Raw genomic sequence first — 14,169 nt, 5'->3', positions numbered from 1 at the left:
GCATTTCTGTTTGTGTCGAGCTTACCGAGAAATTATCGGGGTGAGTTTTAAACTTTTCGGGTAAGGTTGCACACCATCTTTGGAAATTTTAGTTCATTATATTGAACTGCCTTGTGCAATCAAACAAGGAGGGAGTTCAGGGGAAGATGCAGCCTTGAAGAAGACAAGGCCGCTTGTCGAAACGTCGAATCCTGGGACACCCCGTGCTCAAGAATGTTTCGTGCCAACTGTACATGTGGCTGAACCGCGCTTCCTCATTTTTAAACTATCACCACCTGATTATAACTGCACAAGATACAAAGATACAGCCGGCCTATAGCAGTACCCCTCATGTGGATATTTTGGAGGATTCAGAGAATGGGAGTGCACCAGTGATGCAGTGGCACTTCAACGCGCGTCAAAAAAAGAGGTATAAGAAGAACGTGGATTTTATTCCGGTGTCCTTCACTACGGCGTACTTCATGTCCCAAGTCTATGTTTACATAGGTGCCTCAGCACATAAAAGATCCATTATTATCAATTACTAATATATATATATATATATATATATATATATATATATATATATATATATATATATATATACACACGCTGCAAGCTTTGAAGCAACATTCCTGTATCAATGTTGCCCTGTTATAACACCGAAGTGCACGCAGTTTTAATTCGCTTTATCCTTTCGTCCGGACAGAACCGAACAGTCCGTTCTGTTCGTACTGTCACTCCAGCGAATAAATGTTGACATCGCAAGCGGAAGGACCATCAAACACAGCGACACATCCGCATTATTTTCTGAATCTGAACACCGCTTTATCCCTTCTGTTCCTAAAGCGGTAATTGAAAATATCACGAAATAAACCACCTTAACTCAGGGTAAACAAATCACGTCGTTTACTAGCAGCAGTGAAAACAAAATTGGTGTGTTCACACTTCACTGAGAAACGTATGCGACAGCTAAAGAAAAAATGATGGATAGGGACTGGAGACGCACGCAGCAGCAAATTTGCTAAATGGCGAGACAACCCATCGCCACGATGGCGATTGGCGACACTGAGAACAGAGGGCAGCACTTCGCTAATTATATGCGCAAATCGCCGTTTACCAAGGCCGAGTTTTAGAATGGAAACCGCTTTGCTGGAAAGCCAACCGCAGCCCGCGGCGTCCATGCAAATGAGCGCTTCGGAAATGAAAAAAAAAAAAGCTAAACAACTAATTTGCGGCACATTAGTGTCAATGAGGTATCGGCCACCCACTTTTTTAACCTGAACGCGCGAGCGTCGACCGCCAAGTCGATAAGCGCCGTATAACGGAGCGCAGCGGCGAAATGAACGATAATACGCGCATGCGCGCAGTGAACAGTCCGGTACAGCTTTCGTCCGCCAGGCTGCTATGCGAAAGGGAACCAACCCTAGCTGGTTTTCTGTCCTTACTTTTTTGTCCTGTTTTTGGCTTGCAGTGGCAGATATCGTTTTTTCCCTCGGGAAAACAATTCTTGAAACACGGGAAAAAGAAAAAAAAAAACGCTGATAGGCGCGTAGTATATAATCAGCGTATTTATATCACATCCCATCCATCTCAAGCGCGACCACTTCCTTTTTTCTGTTGACTTGACGGCAGTGTTCAGGAAAAGAAAAAGGAACGATAACGGGGCTCAAAAGAAGCAGGGGTGGTGTCCAATTTCCGGAACAGTTTAGCAGAAGGAAGACAGCTGCACAGGACGACTCATCACGCGCATGCGCGCATTCTCGTTAATTTCACCGCTCCTCTCCGTTTACGGCGCTTATCGACTCGGCGGTCGACGCTCGCGCGTTCAGGTTTAAAAATGGGCGGCTGTAGATAATCTGCTTTCCTGATTTTTTTTCCCCAAAAGGCAGCCGACTCGCTTGGCAAAGCGAACGCTAAGGCAACTTAAGCGCCTTCCAAATGTTTCATTCCCGCATAACTCTTACTATAAGACGTACGCGGAATTCCTCGCACATGCGGGCCCTGGCAGCGTAGGGCCTCGACGATAAGGCGGCGGTGATAAGCAGGAAACTGCGCTCTTGGCAATGGCACGCGCGGACTTAGGGAGATAACCCGCTTCCGTTTCTCGATTCTTAATGGGACGCGTGACGATGGAAGCAATATTGCAAGTACACACGCACGCCCGCACTGTTCTTGCGCAGGCATACTATACGTACATTGACGCACAAGCGCACGTATAGTACACGTCACTCCGTATATTACCGGGTTGTAATGAGACGCAAACAATGCGAAACGGAACGCGCTCCACTTTGACGTTTCCACCCTTGTGCGTGCAACATGCCGTGATCAGAGGCTTCGATGCGAAGGAAGGAGTCATGCACGTAATGCGCGTTCGACAATCATTTGCCCCAACTAATATCACATCACGCACCCGAGTGTAATAACGATTAGGAATCGTTCGCGTTTTACTTTGTCCGTGCGCGTTTCCAGTCCCGAGCTACACAGCGTGTAGGGCGAACGCGGAGAGGCAAGTCCTGCTACGCGACTCCTTCGATTGCGCGCGTTCCTCCACGCACCGGGCAAGTGCGCGCGCGAGGGAGGCGTTGCCAGCGCGCGCGGGCTTCCCGAGCGGGTTGCGCGTGACCGGTTCCCGCGGCGGCGCGCCCCCGCCAAGTGGGTCAGCGTCGACCGGGGCTCAGCCGAACATCGCGAGGCGCCAGGGCGTCCGAGGAAGCGGCAGCCGAACAAAGAGCAATCGCTCGCGTGCGTGGACGAATATCCTGCACATGGCGCGCGCGTGTTTGCGATCGGATTCGGCAATTCGAGCACGCCGCTTTTCATCGACGCCATTGTCGCCGGACGGCGTTGACAGGCGATTAATCGGGAATATATCATCATTACTACAAACAGCGCAAAAAGAAAAAAAAAAGGACCAGACAAGAAGGATAGGTGGGACTAAGCGCTGACATACGAACAGGGCATTTATTTAGTTAGCGCTTGGTTCAGTCTGTCCTTCTTGTCTCGTTTTTTTCGCGCGGTTTCCAGATAATGAAACCGTGCCAACAGGCTCAATCCGGAACTTTTTAAAACGTATGTCCATACTACAAAACTCATCTCAGGAGAGTCGAACACTCTGTTAAACAAAGCCGAACCGAGCGCGCTGGCCTGTATCTCTTGAGTGCGGTTTCTACACGCGTCTTGTTCACTGGTCAGGTGTCGTCCGCGCATAATGTAGACTTTATGGTTGCTAGTCAGCGCTAGTGTGCATTTTCCTCTCGCTACCTGACATGCTGTAGCCAAGGTGTTGCGCTGCGAAGCCCGAGGACGTGGGTTCGATTCCCGGCCACTGCGGCCACATTTAGATGAAGGTAAAATAAAACTCCATAGAGAGAAAGAGAGAGAGAAATATAAAGGAAAGACAGGGAGGTTAACCAGAGGAAGCCTCCAGTTTGCTACCCTGTACTTGGGAAGCGGAAAAGGGGGTGTAAAAGAATGAAAGAGGAGAAGAGGAGTCTGCGACGACAGTAGGCGACAAAACCAACAAAACAGTCATGACTTCAGCACCGTCCAAGTACGACACACCAGCATTGTCTGTCAACAGTCACAGCTGTTATAAAAAGATAATATTAGATGCTCTTTAACCGACCCAAATCCAGCACTCTGCTAAGCACTTTATAGTTAAGCGCAACCACTGGATCCTATAAATGTCTTCCCACATTGGTGGGAATGGCAAGCACCGACAAATCGTTGAAACAAACACACAAATTGACGTTTCGGCCCCGCTACGGGGGCCTTGTTCACGTGAACAAGGTCCCCGTAGCGGGGCCGAAACGTCAATTTGTGTGTTTGTTTCAACGATTGGTCGGTGCTTGCCATTCCCACCATGGATTTTCCCGACCAGACGGGTTTCCGTCGAACCCTGGACTTCTTCCCACATTATACAGCTCACACAAAAATAAATTTAACGGAGATCATCTAGAAAACGAGAGACTTGTGCAGACTCAGAAAACAGGCCATCCAAGTTGACACTCCTTTATATCGCCAATAATCGCTGCACCAATAAAACTCAATATGCATGTAGTCCCCGCCATTGAAAGTGTTGATTGACAAAAATAAGCGAGAGGAAATCTTGATTCAAACTAAAGCGTGACAGTAAACACTGTAGATTACAGTCTGCTGAGCAAGAAACAAACCTGGAAGCTTTCATTTTCATGTAAATTTTTTAATAAAACTTTGCACACAAACCCATACATGCCGAATTATCCATTGATATCTTTTTAGCATTCGGTGCGCACATCAGATAGATAGATAGATAGATAGATAGATAGATAGATAGATAGATAGATAGATAGATAGATAGATAGATAGATAGATAGATAGATAGATAGATAGATAGATAGATAGATAGATAGATAGATAGATAGATAGATAGATAGATAGATAGATAGATAGATAGATAGATAGATAGATAGATAGATAGATAGATAGATAGATAGATAGATAGATAGATAGATAGATAGATAGATAGATTCTGTAACTTGAGATGAACTGTTCTATCAAGGACCCAATGAGACAGTTGTGGTCATCTCTAGGAAACATCTAACAGCGCCATTTTCGACAACGTAATAATTACGTACTAATTACGTAAATTAACGCGCAGTCAGTACGCGACTGAAGCACCGCAGTAAGGAGTCCCGTAGAAGTGCCTATAAATGCCTCACTGTTCATTTGATAATTATGACATTTCTTCTCGAGTTATATAATTTATTATAACGGACTAAGCAAACATTAGAAAAAAATAAATACACTAACAGTTATTGCATTGAACTTAAAAAATAATTGTTTTTCATTCTGTAGCTTAATCCCCCCCTCCCACTTTTTTTTCCTTCTTAATGACAGTACATGACAGCTGGGACGACTTGTATATGTTGACGTAGCAACAGCCAGCCACCAAACGGATACCGACAAGGTCACGCCAACTTAACATATCGAAGCAAACTACAGCATACTGTTATGCATTTTTGAAATGGGCAGCGCGAAAACGAGGATGGGCGCTGTGTGATGTGTTGTACTTGTTCTCGTATCCTCGTTTTCGCGCTGCCCATTTCAAAAATGCATAACCAATTCCAACTTGCCCAAATGTCAATTCTTCTACAGCATACTACCGGGGAGTGCAGCGCTGAGGTTTTGGAGAATCGGGACCCACCCACCTCGTATAACTCACGAAACATTTTTACCTGGGACGGAGACAGTACCCTCCACCACACAGAAAATTAAGCAGGCCACATGCTCTGACACTCAGGCTACTTCAGGTCGGGGCGTACCCTGGCCCCGCGCTATTGCACAAGATTTATCCGGAAATACAACCAACTAATGCATGTTCATTATGTGCGGATATAGCGAATCTAGAGCATATGCTCTACCGGTGCCCCGCGTTACGCGGCGGCCAAGTCATCACGCCGTCAAAATGGGAAGCTGCTATTATCAGCTCCGGACTCGAAGGACAGCTATGGGCAGTGCAACGGGCCCGCGACGCAGCAGAGAGACTTGGTCTTCCTGCTCCGACGTGGGAGCGGCCCGCAACGTTAAAGCGCTTTCCGAGGGACCAAAATAAAGTTTATTCGTCCATTCATTCATACTAAACATCCCGCTTCCCTGATGGAGCAATGCAGTGGCCCAAACTCAGGCCGGCTCTCTAGTGTTACCTTCTTACAGCATAGCTGTCTGTCGTAACTGGGATTACCCGATTTCCTACTTCGACTGCTGCGCTCACGTAACGAAATAACGAGGCCTCGAACAACGATAAAACGACGCACTCCTTGAAGCGCGAGCTGTTCCGCCGCCGTGGCAGGCAATCGAACCTGTTACCTTCGACCTTCATCAGCATAACGACATAGTTATTAAGCAGTGATCGACATTATTTGAGGGTACGTGGATAGCCCATATCTTTGTTCAAGTTCGAGCAGGTTCGATTTTGCAGTGGATGCTTTCCCGCCTTCATAGTCATTACTCAAAGAGAACGCAAAAATACAGGAACAAAAGACAAAAATCAACACCAGGAGTTACAACAATCACGCCCTATATGTATAGCGACGCGTACCTGTCGATCCTTCGCATTTGCGAAGAAGCACCCTTTCCCGCATCACACGAGCGTCGCTGGGGCAAGCCTCAACTTCCGTATACTCAATGGCATCAGCGCGGTGAAGCTGGTGGCACATAAATTTCGTTTGTACACGTCTTGAATGCTGTGGAATTTCAGTAAAATCGCAGTTATCCTTTGGGTTTGCGTTTCCTTTTCGGTGCGCGTCTCTGAAATTTGGCAAAAAGCCGTCCGAAACTGCGTTTGACGAATTGCATCTGCTTTGCCTCCCCAAAGGACACCAAGAATTCACCGGCACATTGGCCAATTCTTACTCTTCTTGAAATAAGAACGCAGAAAAGAGAACCACTGAAAAAGAATTTGCACAATATCTGTTGTAAGGAGACACTAAAATGATCGAATTAAGTCCCTCTGGAGTGTGCCCTACAAAAGCTCAGGCGTTTCAGCCGAGCGCTAACCGGTCGTGTCGCAAGGCTGCTGCTCTGCAAGTGCGTGCGTAAGGGAGTGAGAAAATAACGAGAGGGACCTTTTCTTAAATTAATTTCTTCGTGCCGTTGCGCACTGGCCTACCGCGAGCAAGAATAATGACTCTCAAAACAACTATTTCCAATCGAGAAGCCAATGAGGGAGGCCTCAAAAATCCAGAACAAGAATTGGCAGTCCCCTCAGAGCTGCATGTCTAAAAATACGTGACCACGGTGTTAAACGAATACCGAAGGATGACGATGGGCTGGATTGGTATTCCCAAAGAACGCGGCCTCAAATCATTCTGTCGGACAACGATAATAGGGTTATTAATGTAGCGGCGCAGAAGCTCAAGATCCACATCGCCTTGCCAGTAACCTGGAGGTCAAGGATGAGTTTTATATTCTGCATTAAATCTTTTAAGTTCTCCGCCGAAAGTTCTTACCTCGTCATATATGTCCGCAGGGATACGGATGTCGCGTTCGGGTATCGAACCCATGACATCATGCTCTGTAGCAAATAACCATAGCTACAAAACTACCGCAGTGGGCCTGACGGTATAAAGAGATGAGGAAGAGAAAAAGCTCGCAGGTGAGGAAAAAACGCTATTTCTGCAACGCTTGAAGGGATCCGAATTCATCTGTGTCCCAGCAGGCGACTTCAGATAACATTCGTAACAGGTCCCGAGTTGCATGGGGTTACATGTTACATTAGCAGATCACTGATATAGCTAGTAATAATATAACTAGGTAAATAAATAAATTATAGAAGAATGTCTGCTTATGCGGACATGTCTCACGATTGGACCAAAAGGAAGAGAAACACACCCGGACTTCTGCGTGTTTTTGTAACACAAAAAGGTAAACGACTGACTGCAGCAAGAACCCCTGTTCTCGTTCCCCAAATTTAGAGGTGGTGGTGGTCATTGAGCTAATCGTCACCCTCTCGTGAACCTTCCGGTAGTCCTATTAAAATACGCAATGCATCAACTCTGTTCTCATCAATCTAAATCCCGTACGCATATTGTCATGTATGTATGTGCTACTCATGCTTCTCACTCGATTACACAGGCCTATAATGCGGTTATTAGCGATATACCCTAATAAGGCTAGAAGACTTGTCATTCAACTGGCCAACGCATAGTAACCGCGAAAGAAAAAAAAAAGAGCTAAATAAAACTGAACCAAGTGTACACACAAGTGACACAACCACCGTTGATGCTCTGCCTTTCTTTCCTATTCGCTGTACCGATTTCAATATTTATTTTTGTTTCGGCAAACCACTGAGCCTTAGACCAATGGCGACATATCCGTGTGACGTCCCAAATGCATGTAAACACTGTAGAGTGAATGCACCAAACGCTCGAAAGCAAACCGATATTCTCATTCTGCGAGCTCCAAAGTGCGACCACATATTAATATCGAGGTTGCGTAATACGTAGAGCAGCAAGCGACAAGTCTGTCATTATGATCACACTTGTACAATTAATATAATCGATAATCGAACACTTGATATAAAGACTGGCATAACGTCTACTATAGTAAAGTTTTTTCTTCCGCTTATTCCGAAACACGACTCCTTATATGGTGACACCGTGGGGCGCCTTTATTTCATCCTGCAAAAGATCAAAGGTACAAATCATTAAAGAAAGAAGGTCACGGCATAGTAGCAGAGAAGTTCTCCGCTCGCTCGTGCACACGTTTAAGCATTACAGCGATTTCAGCGCGCCATATAAGCGCTCTCAACAAACAAAACCGCTACCGTGTGTCGTTTCGTAACAGATCGGTTCATTGTGAAGCGCGAGGCCTTCCGCCAAACACTGCACACAGGCTCCGCGGTTGCACCATCAATCGCGGCATATACGTGGCCGCTCGGACGCGCGCGCGCAGAGAAACGACATGCTATATGCTCCCCTCTCTGTATACGTTTCCTTTACATTCATTCTAATGCGCACTGCCTTAATGCCAGAACCGCGGGGGCGCACCGTTGCCACATCGGCGAGAAACGCATCAGTAGTCGTTGCGTTTAAAACGCGCGGCGCGTATTACATGCGTGCTGCGCCTGCATACCCAGCAACGGTCGCCGACCACAAGACGGTGCGAGTGTGTGAATGAGCCCGCACCGAACGCTTAAGCTTCAAGCCGTCGCGCTGGCACTCTTGCGTGAACAACAGTTTCCGTTTCGTCGTTTTCATGCATCGGCCAACGCGGGGTGCCCATATTTTTCCCGCGTAAGGGAAAAAAAAAAAAGGAAATGAACGAAAATGAAAACGGGCGAAAGCCAAGACGCAAGCGCTCCCGCAGTGCGAGCGTGACCACCGCCAGTGCTTGTCCCGCGGACAACGGCAACCTCCAGCGGACAGTTCAAGAAACCGTCAGCGCAGCGCGAAGGTCGCCCGGTCCGTTGCGTGCGCGATCGACGCAGGGCCGTGTACACACATGCATGGGACGCCTTTCCGACTGGTTTTTTGTGAAGATGCCCGGGCGAACCGTGTTTTAGCGTCCGCCGGAGCGGAAACGGTCCCCCTCTCATCTGCGGCCGAAGGAGCTGTCAAGCCGAGCTCGCGTGCGCGCAGCCACCGACGATCCCAGCCGAGCGGTCAAGTTTGGGTCGCGCGGGGCCACCGTCGGATCTGAGGGCAGCGCTGCGCTTGCTCGCGCCACGCCCCTCCTCGTGCACCAAGGCGTGGGACTACGAGCGGAAGCGAGGGAGATGAACGCTGGTTATGCTATCGACGGGCAACCGACGCGATTTTGCAGGTAGACAACAAAACTTTTCGGAGCACGAAAGTCGCAAAACATTTGAATTTCCTCAAAATATTTCCACTCAGCCGCGAATGCTAGGTGAGAAGTGTGGTGGTTATTCGCAGAAGTACACTTTTCGATTCGGATTGCTCTCTAACTCTCCCCCCCCCCAACATACACACATACACACAAAAATACGTTTTTGGAGCGGTGGGACACGAGAAAACACAAGGCACAATAAAGGGAAATGTGTAGCATCGCTTATTTCGTGGATGCGAGGGGTAGTCGCGAGACATTTGCAGCCCGCGCTCCGAATGATGCGCAGGCGGCTGTGCGCTTCCCGATTTTGCAAACGCAGACATTCGTGCAGCGAGCATTGTTATTGACTGCAGGACAACAGTGAGTATATAATCAAACAAGGGAACCTCTCCTGCGACCCCTCGGCCGTATGAAGAATTCTGGTATTTTTCCGCCTCTCTCTCTCTCTCTCTCTCTCTATATATATATATATATATATATATATATATATATATATATACATATATATATATATATATATACATATATATATATATATATATATATAGAGAGAGAGAGAGAGAATATGGATAAGAGAACTTCTTCTGGCTGCCGTAATATATACACACTGGTGTGGCGGTGGCGGCGCCAATGAAATGACAGTGGGTAGATTCCACGAAAGATCGAAAAAGGGTGTATATTTGATGTTTCCGATTTTCCTGATAATTTTGTATGTTGTGCACATATGATAGCACAGCACGAAATCGCAGTTCGTTTTCAAAGAAAATTTTTTTTCAACACAGCAAAATTCGACAAGTGCCGCCGGTTGACAACGACCATTTTACGAAGAATGCGTTTTCGTAACTTCGGAACCATGCTGGCAGCCACTGAAGCTATATATTACAAATATCTTTTTTTTTTGGCGGAAGTAGAAGTAAAGAGGAAATAGCTCTTATCATTTCATGGAATTCTGAGTAAATTATGTATTTTAAAAATTCACGAAAAACGCTGCGTTTTTGAAAATCAGTCAAATTTGGGACGCTATGGCTACTTCTGTGAACATCTTAGCTTGTTCATATTTGCAGTATGAATAGGCCTTTATGTGAATAATGAACCTCTGCATTTGTATTTCTCTAAAAATTTTCAAAGTAGTAAATTTTCATGCTCGAAACACCAAAAAGAGAAAAGTGCTCCTCCATTCAAAAATCTATAATAAAAAAAACCCAATCTCAATTTTGTTCAAAGTCCTCCAAAATGTTCTCAAAGGACTGCAGAATGATATTATGAAAAAACATGTTGCATCATTTTTATTACAACAAAAGCAGAAAATGTCAAACATTGTGTTTCCAGAGCGTGGTGGCCTACTGCGCAAAGGACATCTCTAGTAACAAGAAAATACAGTAACACGTCTTTTTTTCTTTTCTGAGCTTCGCTAAACAACAGTAATGATCTATGGTCGGAAATTGGGAACTGTTTGTAAAGAAAAAGACCGTTACAATTAAATGCATTCGCGTGGTTTGCGACTTCACGCCAGTGTTAGACATCCCTCTGTCCATAGTATGCACTTTCAGTTGTAGCCTCCTTTTCTTTCATCTATTTCAGTTGAGTATAATTCATATCTTGAATGCTAAAGAACGCATTCCCTCCATGCATCTCTTATGATGATGTGCTGTGCCAGAATTGAGAGATTGGTATAAAAGCCAAGGTCTCTTCATGAATGGAAATGAATTTCTGGAGAGCGGTCGCCAAGAGGTGGGTTTTTGTTGGCCCAAATGTGTACGTTGTCAAACCTTATGTGATCAATGCAGAGTTTAAAAAGAATCGATTACGTGAAGATTGGTGGCAGCAGTTCTGGCCACGGACAAAACACGTTTTGTTTGCATTGCATCTGCTTTGTTTTGCATATCCTTCTTTCTCTTGAAGGAGTGCTGGCAGATCTGGTTTCCCTCTTGAATTGAGCGCGCATCCTGCTTCATGACCCTCCGCAAAAGAGTCTCGATCCGATATCTTCTACGTAACGAAAATTCTGCTGCAGCGGAATTTTCTTTTTGTGCACCATGAGGCAGTCCGTACAAAATCTCGGCCATGGCTATAACCCCTACCCATAGCCACCTTCAGAGCGTAGGATAGTGATCGCATCAAAGTGAAGCACAATTTGGATGCTTAACTTCTATCTCAGGTGGTGTTTGGCTGACTGGCACAGCCGTACTCGTTGCTGTCGTCTGCTCAGGCGGGCGTCCATCGCGCCGCCCTTTGCACCTGTCCGCCTAACGCATGCTACTCCGTTTACACGAAGGCGTGTAGCGCGGGCCACTCGATCCGCCACACGATGCGCACGGTGCGGATCCAGAGACCGGGCGAGAGAGCGACGAGCGGTGAAAAATGTATCGTGTAACCAACGCAATCAACACCCCAGCTTTTTCTCGTGCATAGCGACAAAGCCTGGCAAAGAATGTGTGGCTGCTGTGCTTAGGTTGCACTGCGGTACTCGCCGTTCACCACTGCCGCCATTTGCGATTTCTCACATTCTTACAATGCATGATCGACTCAGCTACACATATTTCGCGTTTAGCTTCGTTACTTTTATATAAGCGCATTTACTAAAAAAAATTATCCAGAGGAATGAAAATGTCCGTGCTGCCCGTCGACGAGGAATGTAAGTGGTGTCGCAAATGCATTTAATTGGAACGATGTTTTTTTTCTTTACAAAACAGTTCCCACTTTCCAACAATAGATCATTACTGCTGTTTAGCGAAGCTCAGAGAAGAAAAAAGACGTGTTACTGTATTTTCTTGCTACTAGAGATGTCCTTTACGCAGTGGCCACCACGCTCTGGAAACACAATGTTTGACATTTTCTGTTTTTGTTCTAATAAAAATGATGCAACATGTTTTTTCATAATATCATTCTGCAGTCCTTTGAGAACATTTTGGGGGACTTTGAACAAAATTGAGATTGGGTTTTTTTTATTATAGATTTTTGAATGGAGGAGCACTTTTCTCTTTTTGGTGTTTCGAGCATGAAAATTTAGTACTTTGAAAATTATTAGAGAAATACAAATGCAGAGGTTCATTATTCACATAAAGGCCTATTCATACTGCAAATATGAACAAGCTAAGATGTTCACAGAAGTAGCCATAGCGTCCCAAATTTGACTGATTTTCAAAAACGCAGCGTTTTTCGTGAATTTTTAAAAATACATAATTTACTCAGAATTCCATGAAATGATAAGAGCTATTTCCTCTTTACTTCTACTTCCGCCAAAAAGAAAGATATTTGTAATATATAGCTTCAGTGGCTGCCAGCATGGTTCCAAAGTTACGAAAACGCATTCTTCGTAAAATGGTCGTCGTCAACCGGCGACACTTGTCGAATTTTGCTGTGTTGAAAAAAATTTTTCTTTGAAAACGAACTGCGATTTCGTGCTGTGCAATCATATGTGCACAACATACAAAATTATCAGGAAAATCGGAAACATCAAATATACACCCTTTTTCGATCTTTCGTGGAATCGACCAGTGTTTATTTTTATTTTTTTTAACTAGCATTTGTTTATCATTGTCATATGCCTTCTTTTTACCGATCTTTTCGGATTCTTTTCTGTAATTTGGCGCGGGTTCGTGCAGGACTGTTTCGTCGTGCAAGAGCACGACATTTGCGCGCAGTTCGCATGAACGAACCAGTCCACGAAGTGCAATGCGGTTCGACCCGTTTCGGCCAGCTGGACGTTTCTTTAGCGGGGGAGTTGACAAAGGAGTGCGCGCGTGGCTTGAACCGTTTCGCTTGCGCAGGCTTCGCGAGCTGCACGTGGACTTCAACGAGCTGCACGACCTTCCGGGCGAGCTGTCGGCACTGGTCCAGCTGCGCATGCTCAGCGCCAGCGGGAACCGGCTCACGGCGCTACCGGAGGCCCTGGCTCGACTGACGGCGCTCGAGAGCCTGCGCTTGTCTGCCAACGCCATCGCTCAGCTGGCGACGCCCCCCGTCCTGCAGGCGCTACAGGCCCTCAGGCGCCTTGACCTGCGCTCCAACGGCATCCAGGGAGTCGCCGACTTCACCGCCCTGCAGGTGGGAACAACACCGAGTGCCCGCGAGTACCGTCGACTCGCAGCCTCCCTCCTATTCGATTTCTCCTTTCACAGTGTGACCAGTTCTAAGTGCGTGGGAAGTGCTCGGCGGCTGCCGGGTGAAGGGATGGGAAAGATGAGCCTTCGTCGCTGATCTGTCTGCCCGACTACCGGCAGTGCGCTCGGTCATATCGAAATCCAGGGGCGGGAATCAGGGGTGCCTCTCATCAAGGGTAGCTTCTGGTAACATTTGGTTAACATTGCCTGGCACCTCCTTTGCATCTATGAGCTCATGTCTGAGACACAAGTATATAAACGGGAAAAAATAGTAATGGGAATTCACCTGCTGTCTCACATAGAAAACATAGAGGCGAATGACACCAAGCGAAGCCGTCGTTCTCAGCATACTTTAAACCTCAATTCAAATATACACTCTAAGAAAAAAAAGAGTCAAAAGAGGGTCATGAAACCGTGACTCTCTTCGGGCGTCCATGTGACCCCTTTTGGAAGGTACAGGCAGAGAAAAAGAGTTAGCATTTTGGAAGGAGTAGGCGAGCAAGGCGCCACAACGGCGCCAAAGGGCAAGCGCGCGATATGTACGGCGTATACGGCGGCTCTTTTATCACGGAAGCCAATCGAAACGCGCTTCAGGAGCATCCAGTGACTCCTTCCGAAATGCTAACTCTTTTTCTCTGCCTGTACCTTCCAAAAGGGGTCAGATGGACACCCGAAGAGAGTCACGGTTCCATGACCATCTTTTGACTCTTTTTTTCTCAGAGTGCATGTATTAAAGAACAGATGAGATAGATTATGT

General features: G+C 46.3%; 1 protein-coding gene across 1 annotated transcript in view; it reads left to right on the top strand.

Moving 5' to 3' along the window:
• The window catches only part of LOC119374960 (PH domain leucine-rich repeat-containing protein phosphatase 1), a 54,699-nt gene that overhangs the window by 19,903 nt on the left and 20,627 nt on the right, over positions 1-14,169 (top strand). The window contains exon 2 of the mRNA XM_037645159.2: positions 13,080-13,356. Coding sequence (XP_037501087.1) covers positions 13,080-13,356 — 277 coding nt within the window. The remainder of the gene's footprint in view (positions 1-13,079; positions 13,357-14,169) is intronic.

This window comes from Rhipicephalus sanguineus, chromosome 1 (genome assembly GCF_013339695.2).
Source record: "Rhipicephalus sanguineus isolate Rsan-2018 chromosome 1, BIME_Rsan_1.4, whole genome shotgun sequence".
NCBI lineage: Eukaryota > Metazoa > Arthropoda > Arachnida > Ixodida > Ixodidae > Rhipicephalus > Rhipicephalus sanguineus.
The sequence above is the reverse complement of the archived record's forward strand: the minus strand, read 5'-3'. Positions and strand labels throughout refer to the sequence as shown.